The sequence below is a fragment of the Chiloscyllium plagiosum genome, unplaced genomic scaffold (genome assembly GCF_037043375.1).
Source record: "Chiloscyllium plagiosum isolate Xiang-an unplaced genomic scaffold, Cpla_swu_hap1 HiC_scaffold_3, whole genome shotgun sequence".
Lineage (NCBI taxonomy): Eukaryota > Metazoa > Chordata > Chondrichthyes > Orectolobiformes > Hemiscylliidae > Chiloscyllium > Chiloscyllium plagiosum.
In genome coordinates, this window is record NW_028270141.1 from 152,253,298 (window position 1) to 152,272,237 (window position 18,940).

At 39.8% G+C, this 18,940-nt stretch overlaps 1 protein-coding gene across 1 annotated transcript in view; it reads left to right on the plus strand.

Moving 5' to 3' along the window:
* The window catches only part of ptk7b (protein tyrosine kinase 7b), a 278,930-nt gene that overhangs the window by 248,918 nt on the left and 11,072 nt on the right, over positions 1–18,940 (plus strand). The window contains exons 17-19 of the mRNA XM_043687347.2: positions 4,506–4,586; positions 10,723–10,874; positions 15,332–15,510. Coding sequence (XP_043543282.2) covers positions 4,506–4,586; positions 10,723–10,874; positions 15,332–15,510 — 412 coding nt within the window. The remainder of the gene's footprint in view (positions 1–4,505; positions 4,587–10,722; positions 10,875–15,331; positions 15,511–18,940) is intronic.

Sequence of the window (18,940 nt, forward strand, 5' to 3'; positions counted from 1 at the left end):
GACAAGCACATGAATTCGACTGGGACAACACTACCATTATAGGGCAAGTCAAACAAAGAACAGCCAGGGAATTCCTAGAAGCATGGCACTCATCCACAAACTCCATCAACAAACACATCGACCTGGACCCAATATACCGGCCACTACAGCGGACAGCTGAAACTGACAACCGGAAGCGGCAGGGACAGGCCACTATAAATGCCGGAGGAAACACCACAGAAGCGCTTCACAGGAGGCTCCCAAGCACTGAGGATGTCACCTAGACAGGGGACGAAACGTTTGCAACAAAAATTTCCAGCTCGGCGAACATAACCACAACAACGAGCACCCGAGCTACAAATCTTCACCCAAACTTTGAATCTATAAATAAAAATAAATTTTTAACACTTGAGTTTGTAGATTGATGCATTAGTTTGAATTTCCTAGATTTTGGAAAAATTCCATCAGATTGGAAGATAGTGAATTTGACTACTCTAATCAGCAAAAGAGCAAGTTAGAAAACAGGATACTGCAGATGAGTAAGCTTAACATTTGCCATAGGAAACTGTAATCTGTTTATGAGGTCATAATGGAGCACTAAGAAGACTTGGAATCAGGCAGAGTCAGCATGTTTTATGGAAGGGAAATTATATTTGACTGATGTATTGGATTATAGTAGTCCCCCCGTACCTATGGGGGATATATTCCAAGACCTACCGCAGAAGCCGAAAACTGCAGATAGGTGCGAACCCATCCATTAAAATGGGAAATTTACATTCCCGGCAGCCCCCTGTCCCTGGTTCTGGAACATTCCCTGTAATATGTTTGGGCCATGGTATGTGAAACTGTAGAAACCGACTTCGCGAATCTGGCGTTCATCCTGTACTTTAAGGACAACAGACAACATGGACAAAGGGGAACCTGTAGATGTGCTGGACTTGGACTTTCAAAGGGCATTTGACAGAATGCCATATGAAAGGTTACTATCTTTAAAGAATTCAGTGTGGGAGGAGAGGGTGGAATTTTAACAGGTTACTCTGAATAAGATGATTGGTTATTCAATAGAAAGCACCGAGTAGGCATAATTGAGTCATTTACAGTTGGCAAGATGTGATTAATTGAGTATTACAGGCATCAGTTTGGGGTCTGTTATTTACAATTTATCTCAATTTCTTGGATGAAAGAATCAAATGCATGGTAACTAAATTTGCTGAAATCACAATGTATAATGAAAACACAAAAACAGAAATTTCTGGAGAAATTCAACAGGTCTGTCAACACCTGTGAAGAGAAGAGTTTTCATTTCAAGTCCTTACCAATGGTGAACAATGGCCAACCTAACATTGAGCTCAGGACTCAGAGAGATCCCATTGAGGAAGGACAGTTCTCGGAAGGGGATAAGCCAAGCTTGGTTAACCAGCAAAATCTAGGGAAGTTTCAAATTGAAGGAACAAGCGTAAAACATGGTAAAGATTAGTGGTATATCAGAGGATTGTGAAGCTTGTAGAAACCAACAAAAGATGGTACCCAAAAGATGTGGTACAATAGTTAGTATTGCTGCCTTACAGCACCTGGGTCTGGGTGGGGTGCTGTTCAAAGGGTTGGTGCAGACTCGCTAGGCGAAATGGCCTATCTCTGCACAGTAGAGATTTTATGATCACAAAAGCAATAGAGGGAGAAAATAAACTATGAAGGTAGACAAGCAAGAAACATCAAAATGGACAGTATGCACTTCAGATATGTAAAAAAGAAATGGGAGGCAGCAGTGAACATTGTGCTCCTAGAGACAGAAGCTGGAGAAATGATGGGGAGAGCCAGGATAACAGAGGAGTTGAACAAATGTGGTGCTTTGCATCAGTCTTCACAATCGGAGATGCTAACGGCATTCCAAACACACTAAATAATATAGTGACTAAGGGGAGAAGCGGCAATAAAGCACTATCAATAGAGGAAAAGTGATAGAGACATTAATGGGGCTCAAGGCTGGTAAATCCCCTGAATCTGATGGGTTATAGTCGAGAATGTGGTGCTGGAAAAGCACAGCAGGTCAGGCAGCCTCTGAGGGGCAGGAGAATCGACATTTCAATGGGTTATATCTTAATATTTTAAATGAAGTAATAAAGAGAAGGTGGATGCTCTAGTCGTGATCTTCCAGGAATCCTTAGATTCTGGAAACATTTTAGAGGACTAGAAAACTGCCAATTTAATGCCATGATTCAAAAAGTGAAGGAGACAAAAAAAGAAACACAAGCTTCACATTTATTGTTAAGAAAGTATTGAGTTTACTATAAAGGATTTGATCACAAGCCATTTGGAAATGCACAGCTTAGAATTGTAGTGTCAGCATGACTTCCTGAAGGGGAAATCTTGCCTGACAAATTTATTGCAGGTCTTTGAGGAGGTAAAAAGCAGAATAGATAAAGGGAACCAGTACATATTTGGATTTCCAACATCATTTGATAAGGCACTGCACATAAGATTACTGATTAAGGACTCATTGCATTGGGGTAATTACGTTAACATGGATAGAGGTTTGGCTAACTAATAGAAAACAGAGTTGAGGCAAAAGAAGCATCATCAGCATGGTAACTGGTGGAGTGCCATAGAGCTTGTGTTGGGGCCCCAACAACTTAATACTTTTTGATGACTTGAGTGGCTGAAGCGAATGTCCTGCCATAACCAAATTTGCAAATGTTAAAAAAAAAGTGGGAAGGCAAGGAGAGAATGAAACAAAGAGTTAACAGAAGGATATAAATAAGTTGTGAGTGGACAAAAACCTGGCAGATGAAATACAACGTGGGAAAATGTCAGGTTATGCACTTTGGCACAAGAATAGAAGCACTGAATATTTTTTTTAAATGGGCAAAGACTGTAGAATGCAACAGAAGAGGAATTTGGGAGGCCTCATCCATGAATCAAAAAAAGCTAGCATCCAAGTTCAAGGGATATTATGGAAGGCAAATGATCCGTTAGCATTTATTTCAAAGGAATGGAGTATAATAATAATGACATTTTGATAAAACAATACAAGACACTAATCAGACCACATCTAGAATACTGTGAACAGTTTTGATCCCCTTACTAGAAGGATGTTATTAAACTGAAAAGGGTTCAGAAAAGATTTTACAAGAATGTGACCAAGACTGGAGGGTTTGAGTTAAAGGGGAAGCTGGGACCTTTTTTCCCTGGAGTAACCTTTTGAGGTTTATAAAATTATGAGAGGCATAGGTAAAGTGAATAGTTAAAGTTTTTTCCCTCTGGGATAAGGCATAAGTTTAAGGTGAGAGGGGAAAGATCTAAAAGGGACCTGAGGGGCACGTTTTTCACATGCAGGATGGTGTGTATGTGTAACGAACTACCAGAGGAAGTGTTGGAAGTAGGTACAACTACAACCTTTAAAAGACAATTGGACAGGTGCATGAATAGGAAAGGTTTAGAGGGATATGAGCCAAATGCAGACAAATGGGGCGAGTTTAGTTTGGGCAATCTGGTCAGCATTGAAGAGTTGGACCAAAAGGTTGGTTTCCTTACTGTCGAGAGAAGGTTCACTAGCCTGATACCAGGTATGGATGCTATTTTTTATGAGGGGTTGAGTAGGTTGGCTTTGTAGTTGGCGTTTAGATAAACGAGAAGAACCGTTATTGAAATATTTAAAATTCTTGGGGACTACAGAGTGGTTGTTTCCCTTGTGGGAGAGTCTAGAACCAGAGGGCATAATGTCAGAGAAGGGAGTCACTAATTTTAGACTGAGATGGGAGAATCTTTTTTGAGGGTGGTGAATCTGTGGAATTCTTTACCACAGAGAGCTGTTAAGGCTGGGTCTTTAAGCATTCTAGACTAAAAAGGACAGATTTTTAATCAGTAAAGTAATCAAGGGCTATGAAGCAAAAGAAAGAAATTGGAGTTCAGGATTGTTTGGTTAGCCATGATGTCATTGAAATGCAGAATGGACGTGATCAACCAAATTTCTGTTCCTGTGTTTTATGGTCTCCACTCTTTTCACAAATCCCATCGCTTCCCCCTCCTCAAATGCTCCCCTGTTTTCCCTTCTCTTTCTCTGTCTCCTATCTCCACTTCCGGCACAGCCTCTCCCTACCTGTATCTCCCTCTATTTTCCCTTTGCCCATGATCCCTACCCCTCTGGGCCTGTCTCACTCAATTTAGCTCTTTACCCCTTTGCCCCTCTCCACACTCCTCATGCCCCTTGCCTCCCCAGAGTCTCACCCCTCTACCTCTTGCCCCTCAACTTCTCTCATGCCCTGAACTGTTATAATTAGTATGAACAACACTAACCATTTAGCCACTGAAGTAACTGGTTGTTTTGTATGCCAATAGTAACTTAAGCTAATACTGTTGTAATTATAGTGTCTAAATTCAAATGTGAAGTAAATCTGAAGTAAGGGTGGGATTTATTATACTTGTAAGGGTACTTCATGCTCTTCTGTTTTGATGTTTGGTGATGGTGTCCTGACAAAAATCTTACTCTAGCAGTGCTGAACATTTCAATTTTACAATTTGTTTTTCAGGGCGATCTGAAACAGTTCCTGCGTATTGCAAAAGGCAAAGAAGAAAAGATTAAATCTCAATCATTAAATACAAAACAGAAGGTAATTAACTAAGAATTATTTGATATTTTTAAATCATTTAAAGTGTCATTTGAAAAATTGGTTTATTGTTTTGGGAATGGAGCCATTTGAAGACAGCTAGATTTCCATATATGATCACAACATATGCATATACAAACGAGCCTTAAGCCAGGTGGATAAGTGCTCTGGAGACTCCAATACGTCTGTGCTGTACTGTGATCTTACAAAATTTGAAAGAAAACCATGATAATGTCACTTGTACACATTGAAATCCTGTCATAAGTTCTTCAGAATGTGGAGGTGCATTGATGGATAATCAACAAGTGATTGTTGAGCTCAATGTTTTTTTCCTCCCTCTCTCCTTGACATTTGGTGATATATAGTTCCCTTCAGCCCTCTGGGGCCTTGCCCAGTTGCGTATTTTTTTACACAACATCCAAGATTGTGGGTTTAAGTCACCGGTTGATTATGGAAATGGCTACTGCTAAGTTCAATTCCATGTTCACTTGATACCACCCTACAGTTGCCCTTCCAGCATGTTGGAGGACAGCAATCGGAAGTAGGAATCTGGGTTGATTCCCCTGCCCGGATCACTTAAACTGATTGCCTCAACACAGATCTTAGAATTGAATGCAAGATCCTCTATTCTGTAACAAAGCACTTCACAGGAACATTATAAAATGAAGTATGACATTGTACACACAAGATCAGATTTTAAGGAGATTTCAATGGGGAAAATTAAGGTAGAAGAGCTTGATGCATATATAGTTGAAGGCATAGCTGAAGGAGCAATGATGGAGCAATTTAAATCAAATTGACTGAGGTTAAAATAAAATAGAGGAGCGCAGATTTCTGAGAGTTGTGGAATTTAAGGAGTTTAGAGTGTTACGACACAGGGAAAACCCCTCTGCTGATTTAAACCAGCAACCCAGAAAAGATTCACTCCGCGCTGTAATCTGTGAAAATTCAAGAGGCCAAGAACTATCCCAAAAGTCACTATTTAAAGTAAAAATTAACAACTTTATTCTCTGTTAGACTTTAATAAAAGCTAACAACTATTTACAACTCCTTTCTCTAACCTATCTTATACTTTCCCTTCTATAATACTGGTCCAATAAAACCCTCAATTAAAATTTACCAAAATATTCAAATTTCAAAACCAACAGCTGTCGAATCGTTTCTTTGTATCTTCTTGTGTCATCTTTTCTTTTTCTTAAGGTTTCTGTTGTATAAGTCATTGATAGATAAAGCTACCTTTAAGAGAGCTATTCTGCAGAGAGTCTGCATATGTTGATGGCTTGGCAGTTCTCGTCCAACTGTTCGATTTTTGTTTTTGGGTTTTATACCCCAAAGCATTAGATCATTTCATTGGTTTTAATATTGTCAAAATACTAAATTCAAACTTCATTGGAGTTTAGTATCTTGAGGCATAATTTAAACTGGCCGGATTTGAATTTGTTTTTGTCTCATAGCAACCCAGGTACTGCTAGCTGCTGGACCAAATGCTACATTGTGAATTTTCCAGCACTCTGTGTAATTGCTAAGTCATAGAGTCATAGTCATAGAGATGTACAACAAGGAAACAGACCCATCGGTCCAACTCGTCCATGCCGACCAGATATCTCAACCCAATCTAGTCCCACCTGCCAGCACCCGGTCCATATCCCTCCAAACCCTTCCTATTCATATACCCATCCAAATGCCTCTTAAATATTGCATTTGTACCAGCCTCCACCACATCCTCTGGCAGCGCATTCCATACACGTACCACCCTCTGCGTGAAAACGTTGCCCCTTAGGTCTCTTTTATATCTTTCCCCTCTCACCCTAAACCTATGCCCTCTAGCTCTGGACTCCCCAACCCCAGGGAAAAGACATGGCCTATTTACCCTATCCATGCCCCTCATAATTTTGTAAACCTCTATAAGGTCACCCCTCAGCCTCCGACGCTCCAGGGAAAACAGCCCCAGCCTGTTCAGCATTTCCCTGTAGCTCAGAGCCTCCAACCCTGGCAACATCCTTGTAAATCTTTTCTGAACCCTTTCAAGTTTCACAACATCTTTCCGATAGGAAGGAGACCAGAATTGCACACAATATTCCAACAGTGGCCTAACCAATGTCCTGTACAGCCGCAAGATGACCTCCCAACTCCTGTACTCAATACTCTGACCAATGAAGGAAAGCATACCAAACACCGCCTTCACTATCCTTTCTACCTGCGACTCCACTTTCAAGGAGCTATGAACCTGCACTCCAAGGTCTCTGTTCAGTAACACTCCCTAGGATCTTAACCATTTAGTGTATAAGTCCTGCTAAGATTTGCTTTCCCAAAATGCAGCACCTCGCATTTATCTGAATTAAAATCCATCTGCCACTTCTCAACCCATTGGCCCATCTGGTCAAGGTCCTGTTGTAATCTGAGGTAACCCTCTTCGCTGTCCACTACACCTCCAATTTTGGTGTCATCTGCAAACTTACTAACTGTACCTCTTAAGCTCGCATCCAAATCATTTATGTAAATGACAAAAAGTAGAGGGCCCAGCACTGATCCTTGTGGCACTCCACTGGTCACAGGCCTCCAGTATGAAAAACAACCCTCCACCACCACCCTCTGTCTTCTACCTTTGAGCCAGTTCTGTATCCAAATGGCTAGTTCTACCTATATTCCATGAGATCTAACTTTGCTAATCAGTCTCCCATGGGGAACCTTGTCGAACACCTTACTGAAGTCCATATAGTTCACATCTATATGGACTCATCTATCCTTTTTTGTTACTTCATCAAAAAACTCAATCAAGTTTGCGAGACATGATTTCCCACGCACAAAGCCATGTTGACTATCCCTAATCAGTCCTTGCTTTTCCAAATACATGTATATCCTGTCCCTCAGGATTCCCTCCAACTTGCCCACCACCGAGGTCAGGCTCACTGGTCTATATTTCCCTGGCTTGTCCTTACCACCCTTCTTAAACAGGGGCACCACGTTTGCCAACCTCCAGTCTTCCGGCACCTCACCTGTGACTATCGATGATACAAATATCTCAGCAAGAGGCCCAGCAATCACTTCTCTAGCTTCCCACAGAGTTCTCGGGTACACCTGATCAGGTCCTGGGGATTTATCCACCTTTAACCGTTTCAAGACATCCAGCACTTCCTCCTCTGTAATCTGGTCATTTTGCAAGATGTCACCAACTATTTCCCTACAGTCTATATCTTCCATATCTTTTTCCACAGTAAATACTGATGCAAAATATTCATTTAGTATCTCCCCCATTTTCTGTGGCTCCACACAAAGGCCGCCTAGCTGATCTTTGAGGGGCCCTATTCTCTCCCTAGTTACCCTTTTGTCCTTAATATATTTGTAAAACCCCTTTGGATTTTTCCTTAATTCTATTTGCCAAAGCTTAGTACCTCTCTACACCTTCATAACACAGAGGTAGAGCGTGTTAGGACTGTTGAGGGATTTTAGGAATGAAAATTTTAAAATCAGGATATTTTTTGACTAATCAGTTAATATAGGTCAGTGGTGCATACATGATACAGAAACGAGCCTTGCGGCGAGCTAAGGCACAGGCAAAAAAAGGTTTGGATAACTTCAAGCATTTGGAGGGGAGATCATGCATTGGAATTATAAAGTTAGGTAAGAAAAGGCAAATGTGCTGAGATGTTTTGTAAGTGATCTTAGTAACGGTAAAATTATATACAATATCTAACTGAAATCAGTAACAATATTCCGAGAGTAACCATGATGTGTTGATTTCTTCATGATTCCCTTTGAAATGTAAAGTTTTTGACATGGTTTACTACCATCCAACATCCCTACAGTTCAGTGCCGCATACTGGCATGTTTTACTTCACGTTTCCAAATGTAGCAAAGCATGTGCAGGAGTGATTTTCCTTCTCTTCCCCTGCACAATTGCTCAAGAAAAATCTAAGCATTAATGCTTTATCTTCATATATCTGCTGCCTTTGCATTTCTGTGAAACCCACCAATTAGAACTCCTACCCCAGTCCATTTGCTACTGAAAATGTAATTCATACTCTTGTCACTGCAAGGTTTGACTTTACCAATGCTTTCCTGTTCTTTGCATCTACAATCAATACATTTCAAATAATCTATAATTCAGTCATCTGTATCTAATTCCACACCAATTCTCACTTCCCCATTCCCTGTCACTGCTGTCATATGTTGGTCCCAATGCCTCAGAATTAAAATGTTCATCATGTTTCGATCCATTTATGGCTTTCCACTTCCCTAAGCCATCCCGCCTCCCTGATTTTCCTGTTGTTCTGACCCAGTGTTTTATGAGCCCTGTCTCCAACCCTACCTCTGTCATTACCTTTGCCTGTCAGCGTTAGCTGTACCTGCTTAGTTTAGTTTCTAGTTCAAGAATTCTTGCCTCTAACTACTCCATCCCTCTCCTCCTTCCAATTTCCTTTGACTAAACGTTTGATTTTAGTAATTGCAATTTTAGTACCTGCTCCTTGGAGTCTATATTCACTTTTTACTGGAGCTTCTTTGAATTGATCCTTTTTTAATGATAAACCTGTACATGTGATATTTAATTTTGGGACTTGAATGTGGTTGCAAACGTCCATCTAAATACTCCCTGCGTTTTATCATAAATAACCGGATAGCTCTTCAGAAATTCTGAAACTCAACTGTAACCTCCACTGATAAACCAGCTAAGATAACTAAATCAGCAAAACTTGAAATCAACTATGTGGTATTTTATATAACATGGTCTCTTGTATAACATGGTCCTTTTGCCCATAAAGCTATCAGGGAATCAACATTCTAAGAGGTAATGCATCTTGTAGTTCAAGGTTGTTTGTTTTCTGTAGGGCTCACTTCTGGATCAAAAAGGAAATTTCACTTATGGACGCAGAGCTTGTTTGAAAGTATTAAATGAATACTTTGAATTGGTCTTCACTAAGAAACACTGTCCAGACCATGGAAAGGGGTTTAGTTAAGACACTTGAAAAACAATGCTTAAAATTGAGAAGGAGGTGGTATTAGATGGAGTTACTGTACTTGAAGTTGATAAGTCACCAGGACCAGATGAGCTGCATCCAAGGATACTGAGGGAAGTAGTGGTGGTTGAAACTTTATTGCTGGAACAGCACAGCAGGTCAGGCAGCATCCAGGGAACAGGAGATTCGACGTTTCGAGCACAGGCCCTTCTTCAGGAATGAGCAGAGAGTGTTCAGCAGGAGAAGTAGTGGTGGAACAACTGACCATCATTTTCAATCTTACTTGGATTCAAGGGCTGTGAAAGAATAGTGGAGATTTGCAGAAATTACACCCTTGCTCAAATAAGGATGTAAAGCACAGCAAAAAAATACTGTCAGTTTAACCAGTATGGAGAAGCATTAAAAAATGATGATTTGGGGCAAAATTAATAGTTAATTGGACAAATGCAGGTTACTCAAGATCAAGGAGTCTAAAACTAGAGGGCATTGGTTTAAGGTGAGAGGGGAAAAGATTTAAGAGAGACCTGAGGGCAATGTTTTCACACACTGGGTGGTGTGTATATGAAACAGGCTGCCAGAGGAAATTCATACGACATAGGAATACAATTACCTGAAGAAGGGCTTATGCCCGAAACATCGATTCTCCTGTTCCTTGGATGCTGCCTGACCTGCTGCGCTTTTCCAGCAACACATTTTCAGCTCTGATCTCCAGCATCTGCAGTCCTCACTTTCTCCCCTAGGAATACAATTAGGCCATTCAGCCCATCGAGTCTGCTCCCCCATTCGATCATGGCTGATATACTCCTCACAGAATTGGAGAAAATTGGAATTGTTCTTGGAGAAGAAGAAAAATCAGAAGCATTTGATAGTTGTATTCAAAATTGAGGAGCTTGGACTAAGTATTTATGGGGGATGCTGTTCCCATTCTTGGAAGGATTGAGATGACGAGCGCACAGGTATAAGGTGATTGGCAAAATTAACAATGATAATGTGAAGGTTTTTTTATGCAGCAAGTGATTAGGATAAGGAATGCACTGTCTGTGAGTGAAGAGGAGGCAGGTTCAATCATAATTTTCAAATGAGATTTGGATTATTATCTGAAAAGAAAATCAGGGTTATGGGAAAAGATGGGCTGAATGAACTGTGCCGTAACTAATTTGTGATTTCATGATTTTCTTTCCTAGGTGGGTATTTGCACACAGGTAGCTCTGGGAATGGAATACCTGTCAAACCATCGCTTTGTTCATAAGGATTTGGCTGCTCGGAACTGCCTGATCAGTGCCCAAAGACAGGTGAAAGTAGCAGCACTTGGGCTGCGCAAGGATGTCTACAACAGGTAAGTGAAGTAGCTTGTCCCAGTGATGGCACTTTTGTTTATAGCTGTGACAACAGCTTCAATGAGAATATCCTTCTACCAGTATTAAAGTCAAGAATTACAGCATTCCCATAACTCACCTAGATCACACCTTTTTCTTATATTCATAGGATATGAACATTGCTGGCATTTATTACTGTCCCTAATTGCCTAGAGGGTAGTTGAGAGTCAACCTTATTGCGGTTGGATTGGAATCTCATGTAGGCCAGACTAGGAAAGGATGGCAAATTTTCTCCCCTGAAGGACTGTTAATTCCAGGTTTTTAATTGAATCAAAATTCCATCACTTGCCACAACAGGATTCAAACCCGGGTCCCCAGATCACTACTAGGTTTTCTGGATTAATAATAGGACTAATACCACTAGGCCATTCGCCTCCCTTCATTAAGTAATTAATCATAGAGTTATTTAGACTGTCCAGCTACACAGATGTAAGCCAATTGGTTGCTGAAATCCCTAAACTCGATTAAATGGCTTCAGTTTCTCATTGCAACCAAAAAAGGCAATCATCCATACCATGGAAATAAATCAAACTTAAAAATTTGGAACAAGACTGGCGTGTCCCCAGTTACTTCACGAATTAGTAGGTGGTCGTAAATGTATACAGTTCTGCGGTAGTGACCGTACTCCCTCAATGAAATTCCAGAAAATTGATCCAGCATTTTTGGTTCCCTTACTTGAGGACTGATGTTGTTTTATTGGAGGCATTCACTAGATTAAATCCAGAGATGAGGGGCGTGTCTTATGAAGAGAGATTAAATCGATTTAGGCATTTACTCCTTGGAGTTTAGAAGGACGAGAGGAGATTTAATTGAGGTATAGAAGGTGAAAAAGCCAATTAACAAAGTCGAGGTTTCCTTGCGTGAGGTAATCTAGATGAAAGGTCACAGTTTTAAGTTGAGGGCTAACAGATTTAAAGCTGAGATGAAGAGAAATTACCTCTCAAAAATCGTTAATCTGTGCAATTCACTGTGGTAGTTGCCGGGACATTGAATAAATTTAAGAAGATTTTTAATTAGTAATGGATTGAAGGGTTAGAGACCAGGGCAACAAAATGAAGTTGAGGCCAATGTAAGACCAGCCATGACTCTGTTAAATGGCGGAGCAGGCTCAGAGCTGAATTGTCTATTTCTTGCAGTGTGGAGGAAGCAATTTCATCTGCTAAACATGAGTCATCTTGTGAGAATACCATCACCTCCAAGCTTCTGTCCATTTAACATGGGCGCATTTTACTAATCTTTCAATGCTACCTAAGAACAAAACAACTACGAGCAAGAAATCTTGTTGCTTCATTAGGATGCTTCATATCAGGATGCAGTTAAAAGATCGTGTTTTTGGAACATTGATATCTGTTTTGTAGGCTTTGTAATTGTCTCATGCATAGCAATAGAAATGAATAAGCGAATGAATTAAATTTTTGTATTATGTTGGTTGAGGGGAAGAATTTTGGTCATCACATAAGGAGAACTCTCTATTCTTCTTCCATTCCTTTATGGGATGTGCACATCACTGGCAAGGCCTACATTTGCCTACACTGAATTACTGTTAAACTAAGTGGCTTGTTACACCATTCCATAAGACAAAGAAAAGTCATCCACATTGCTTTGCTTTGGATCTGGAGTCTCAGGTAGGGCAGATCATTTAACAATTTCAGGTTACCTTCCCTAAAGGACATTAGTGAACGAATTTTTTTTTAGCAGTGACAGCTTCTTGATCTAGCTTTCAATTCCATATTTTATTGAAAATCCATATCCCCAGTGTATTAATATGGATCTATGGGTTACAAGTGACATTTGCTATGCTGCTGTCTGCTCTGTAGAGCCATGGGATCTTATACATCGCTCTAAATAGACAAATAAGTCAATTTTTGCTGTCACATTGGGAAAAAACCTATTTCTGATAACCTAGACTGAACTCAGTTCTACATTATATGCTGGAATGGGATATGGGACTTGAACCCACTACCTTCATGCTCAGAGCTGAGTACGACAACTGATATAAACCAATGCACACTTTTCTAGGTACCAACAAAGAATTATTCTGAGACTTGATCCGGCGCAATGTTTTCTAATTGTTGAATAAAGAAAAAAAAATCAACAAGTCTATTATATTTGTAATTATGTTGTAATGTTTTTAAACAAAATATTAATACATTGTGCTGGTACTCTGATGTGCAGACTGATCATAATGTCACATCGCTAATGGAAAAACCACAGATACCCTCTGTCAGCCCTTTTAGGTGATGGCCATGTGATTAATTTAACAGCTTTTCTCTTACTGAGGAAACCTTTCTGATAGAAAATATGATGCTAGAAGCTGTGAATGTGTTCCCTGTAGTAGGTTTGCAATTCCATCTACTAATTCTTTGGCAATGCGCATATTTCATACTACTTTGAAACAATTCTCAACTTCTTAAAATTACATTTTCAAATGTAACTATTTATTACAATTACTGATACTTTCTTTCCAAGCAGCAGTAAATAGAGCAGGTATATTCTATGTAGCTCGCATTCCAACCGTATTAGGATGTGCTGGTTAAGGTATATTGTAACTTCTGTTTGAGATAGATATTGTTCAATCCATTTTAGGCTTCATCTGGGTGGACTGGTTTTACACCTTGGACTTGTGGTTCAAAACATTGATTTTTTTTTTCTTGATGCATTGCTCATTTTGAATGTTGTAAATTTAGCTACTTTTGGATGCCAGGATTAAAGGTTTTGTTAGAGGGATTGACATTGATGAGCTGAGAGGCCTTTTAAAAATCCGTAACTTGTTTATGCAAAACTACAGTTCAGTTTGCTGAACTTCTTTTGCTGGAGGAAAAGCATATTATTTAGAGTGTGGTTAGGATCTGGAATATAATATTTCTAAACATTTATTCACAGAATGTACTTGTTGCTGGCTAGCCCTCTATTTATTGCCCATTCCTGTTTTCCATCGAGAAGACAGCGATGAGCTGCCATCTTAAATCACTGTGTCCTTCTGGTGCAGGTACACCTTCAGCATTCTGGGGTAGAGAGTTACCATGATGTTAGGAAGGGAGTTCCAGGATTTTGACCCAGCAACCATGAAGGAACACCAGTGTAGGTCCAAATCAGGATGTGAATGGCTGAGAGAGCATGTCCTCTTTCTAGGTAGAAGAGGTTTTAGATTTGAAAGATGCTATTTAAGAAGCTTATAAGTTAATTATTCTGATGCATTTTATGGATGGTAGATACAATAATTACTACGATTTAGTGATCAATGTTAAAGGTGTGAACTAGTACCAAGCAAACTGGCTGTATTGTCCCAGATGCTGTCAAGCTCCTTGAGTATCATTGGAGCTGCATTCATCCGCGCAAATGGGAAGTACTCTGACTAGTGCCTTGTAGATGGTGAACAGGGGAATCAGGAGGTACATTAGTCAGGATTTTAGTGAGGTTTCTTCAAGAGTACTGTGTACGGTTTTGGTTGCCTTGCTATAGGAAAGATATTATAAAATTTGAGAGGATTCAGAAAAGATTTACCAGGATGTGGCTGGGACTGGAAGGTTTGAGTTATAAAGATAGGCTGGGACATTTTTCACTGGAGCATAAGAGGTTGAGCGGTGACCTTCTAGAAGTTTATGAAATTGTGTGGGGCGTAGATAAGGTGAGGAGCAAGAGATATTTTTTAACCTAAGGTTGGGAGGTCAAAACTAGGGGGCATGTCTTTAAGGTGAGGGGAGAAAGATTTAAAAAGGACATTAGGTGCAACATTGTTTTTACGCACTGAGTGGTTCGTGTGTGGAATGAACTTGCAGAGAAAGTGGTGGATGCAGGTACAGTTACAACATTTAAAAGACATTTGGATCATTATATGAATAAGAAATATTTGGAAGGCTATGAGCCAAATGCAGGCAAGTGGGATTAGTTTGGTTTGGAAACATGGTGGGGACTAGTTGGACCAAAGGGTCTATTTCCATGCTTATGATTGTATGACTTGCTGTTTTAGCCACTTTATTTAATAGCCAGTCTCATTCAGTTTCTGGTTAATGGTAACCTGTAGCATGTTGGTAGTGGGAGATTTAGTGATGGTAATGCCATTGAATGTCAAGTGACAATGATTAGATTCTCTTGTGGTAGTTACCTAGCACTTGTGTGGTGCAAATATTACTTGCCATTTGTCAGCCCAAAACTGGGTATTGTCTAAGTCTTAATGCATTTGGACATGGACTTCAATTGATATAAACAGTCCTGTGCCACTGTGAGGGGAGAGCTGTGTTGTCATGGATAATGTTCGTCCCTCATAAAATATTCCCAATTCATTGTGTTACTTGTCCACATAACTAAATGCTAAGAAGTTCAACAAATGAAGTGCTTTGAGGTTGATGGGAACTTTCTAACAGCAAGTTTTTTAAATCAAAAAACGTGCTTTAATGTTCTACTTTTTATTCACTAGTGAGTATTACCATTTCCATCAAGCATGGATTCCACTTCGTTGGATGCCTGCTGAGGCTATATTTGAGGATGACTTCTCCACCAAATCAGATGTTTGGTCCTTTGGAGTTCTGATGTGGGAGGTATTTTCCGAAGGGGAATTGCCATTTTTCAGACTCAGCGATGACGAAGTCTTGACAGGTATTGAAGTTGGTTTTATTGTTCCTGTACTTTTGTAGTCAAGTACAACCTGAGTGCAACTGATACTAAATTAGAACATCAGAAACGTTTTGAATCCATATTGACTATTTAACTTGAGGCATGTGTAAATTAAGTATAACTTGAATTTAAACTTCATGTGTATGTATCTAAGAATATCTGTATTTGGCACTAAACATAAGAAACTGAAAATCAATAGGCCAATTATGGCTGGGAGAGAGAAATCTTTTTTATAATTCATGCATGGGATGAGGGCGTCAGTAGCTAGGTCAGCATTTATTGCCCATCCCTAATTGCCCAGAGTGCAGTTAAGAGTCAACCACATTGTTCTGGGTCTGGAGTCATATTGTAGGCCAGACCAGGTAGGGGTGCTAGTTTCCTTCCTTAAAGGAAATTAGTGAACCAGATTGGTTTTTCTGACAATCAACATTGGATTCATGGTGATCATTAGACTCTTTAACTCCAGAATTTTTTTATTGAATTCAAATTCTACCATCTACCTTGGTGGGATTCAAACCCAGGTCCCCAGACCATTACCTGCAGTTTCTGGATTAATAATAAAGTTATAATACCACTTGGCCATCACCATCCTATAATCTGATTACTATCTATTGCGATGAAATGTGATCTTGTATATCAGTTTCAGAGTTTGGATTTCAAACTAGTGGCATGTAGATGTTGGTTATTTCTGTGAAGGATTGGAAGGAAAAAAACAAGGTCAGCGAGTCCTTATGGAACCATGATTAAATTTAAAATGCTTTGCATAGGAGGTGATTGCAAACTCTTGGAGTGTCAATGGGTGATGGTTTATGCTGTGAAGTTTCTGACAGAAGACATTAGTTTGCTTTTGGTTTGCAATAATGAAGGATTGATTTTTAACTTGGGAAAACTGGAAGATTTTAAGAGTTCTAGTGCAGTTTTGGAGGAGAACCAACTGGGGTCAGAAGGAAAATATAATTGCTTTCAGACCAGGAGTGTTTGGTTAGAAATCTGTGGATTAATAAAATCTGAGAAAATCTAACCTTTCAGTTTCATGAGTATTCATGTAAGAATATCTTAATATCAACACTGTTTTAACATCTGATTTGTTATTTTAAATCATTGCAGTTTTCGTGCCTATTTATTATACAGACGTTTATTCTACATGTTGATCTCATTCTTTTTGCATGTTATAGAATTGCCTGATATCGGTCTTAAAAATTTTCCAGTTTCAGCCTGGGGACACTAGTTATAATCATCATCTCTGGTGTTTTTCTAACTTCTAGCCCCTTAGTATATCCCCATGTGACAAGATACAATGGTAGTTCTGATTGGCCTTAAGCCTACTTTGCCTAACCCCTATATTTTGGTGGAACTATTAATGAAAAGGACAAAGATGGACCAAGAGATAACATTTTCAATTGGATTAATGACAACTTTATGAAGCCAAATTGTGATTTGGCAAAAGTGGACTGGAAACAACCATTTGACAATAGATCAGTCAGAACAATGGAGAAAAAAATGAAGATTCAGAACAAATATGCTCCCTCAAGGAATCAGGATGAGACTCTCTAGTCCATTGAAAGGACCATATGGAGCAGGTTAGGCAAAAAGGAAAGCTCATGTTTTACATTGAGATGGAATTTAACTGATTGTGGCAAAACAGAGACATGGTAAAATTCAAGGTAATTCAAGGGGAAGCTCTACACAGGTTGGAGTCATGCCTACCACAAATTAAGATGATTTGGTTGTGGGCGCTCATTCATTTAATTTAGTGCCAGGACTTTTCTGCTGGAGAACCTCAGGGTAGTGTCCTAGGCCCAGAAATCTTCAGCTGCTTCATCAATCATCTTCCCTCCATCATGAGGTCAGAAATGGGACTGTGCAATCATCAGTGAACAATGTTCCACTAACAACTTCTCAGATATTGAAACAATCTGTGCCCACATGCTGCAGGACTTGGACAACAATCAGGCCTTGTCTAATTAAGTGGCAAATAATAGTCACACCTTACAAGTGATAGATAAAGACTGTCCAAAATTAGAGAATCTAACTATTGACCTTGAAATTACACCAATAAATCAGTATACTAGAGATGCCATTACCCAGAACTTAACTGGACCACCGCATAAATACTGTAGTCACAAAAGTCACTGAAGAAGCTTGACACCATCCAGGGCAAAGCAACTAACTTGATTGGCATCTAATCCACCATCTTAAGCACTGACTCCCACCACCACTAATACTGTGGTAGCAGTGTTTGTAATCTACAGTGCACATTGCACCAACTCACAGGCCCTTTTGACAGCATCAATCACCTAGAAGGACAAAAGCAGAACGTGACCACCTGCAAATTCCTTCCAAAGCACATACCATCCTGACTTGGAAGTATATCATTGCTCCTTCACTGTCACTGGGTCAAAATTCTGGATCTCTCTTCCTAACAGCACTGAAAGTGTACTTACACCATGGGAACTGTAGCAGTTCAAGAAGGCAGCTCATCACCACTTTCTCAAGGCCAGTTAGGGTTGAGCATTGAATGCTGGCCCAGCCAGTAATACCCACATCCCTGAAAGAATACTAAAAGATGGATACAATAAAACATAATAATGAAATATTTAACATGTCCAGCAACATATGTGGAAGAGATGCAGAGTTGATATTTCAGGTCAATGACTGTGTAAATAACATTTTTATTTTTTCTTGGGATGTAGACTTCTGTAATTGTTTTTGAACTGAATGGCTTGCTGGATTATTTCAGGGGTTATTTAAGGTCAACCACTTTTGAATGACTCTAGGCCATACCAGATAAGGATGACAGAAATAAAAACAGAAACTCAGCAGTTCTGGCAGCATCTGTAAATAGAAAGCAGAGTTAATGTTTTGGATTCAGTGACTCTTCTTCAAAACTGATCGTAGTTCGGAAAGGTTGGTATATATGTTGAAGATTGGGTCAGAGGAGGGGTTAGGAGTAAATGATAGGTGGAAATGGAACCCAGAGAGACAGAACAACAGTTGGGCAGACAAAGTAACGGTCAGCCCATGAGAACAAATAGCTGCTAATTGGGACCATTAGTGGCTGAAAATGGGTTGTTTGTGGTAGAAGCCCATGTGATGGCAGGACCTGCTGAGTAGCTTTGGGGTAAGGAAATAGAAAAAGGTACTCAAGCCAATTTTTTAAAAAATTCATTCACGGGTTGAGGGCATCACAGGTAGGGCAGCCTATTGCCTATTCCTAATTGCCCAGAGTCAAAGTCACACGACACCAGGTTAGTGTCCAACAGGCTTATTTGAAATCACAAGGTTTTAGGGTGCTGATACTTCATCACCTCCACCAAATAAATCTGTTGGACTATAACCTGGTGTTTTGTGACTTCTGACTTAGTCCACCTCAGTCCAGCAGTGGCACTTCCTCATCATAATTTCCCAGAGG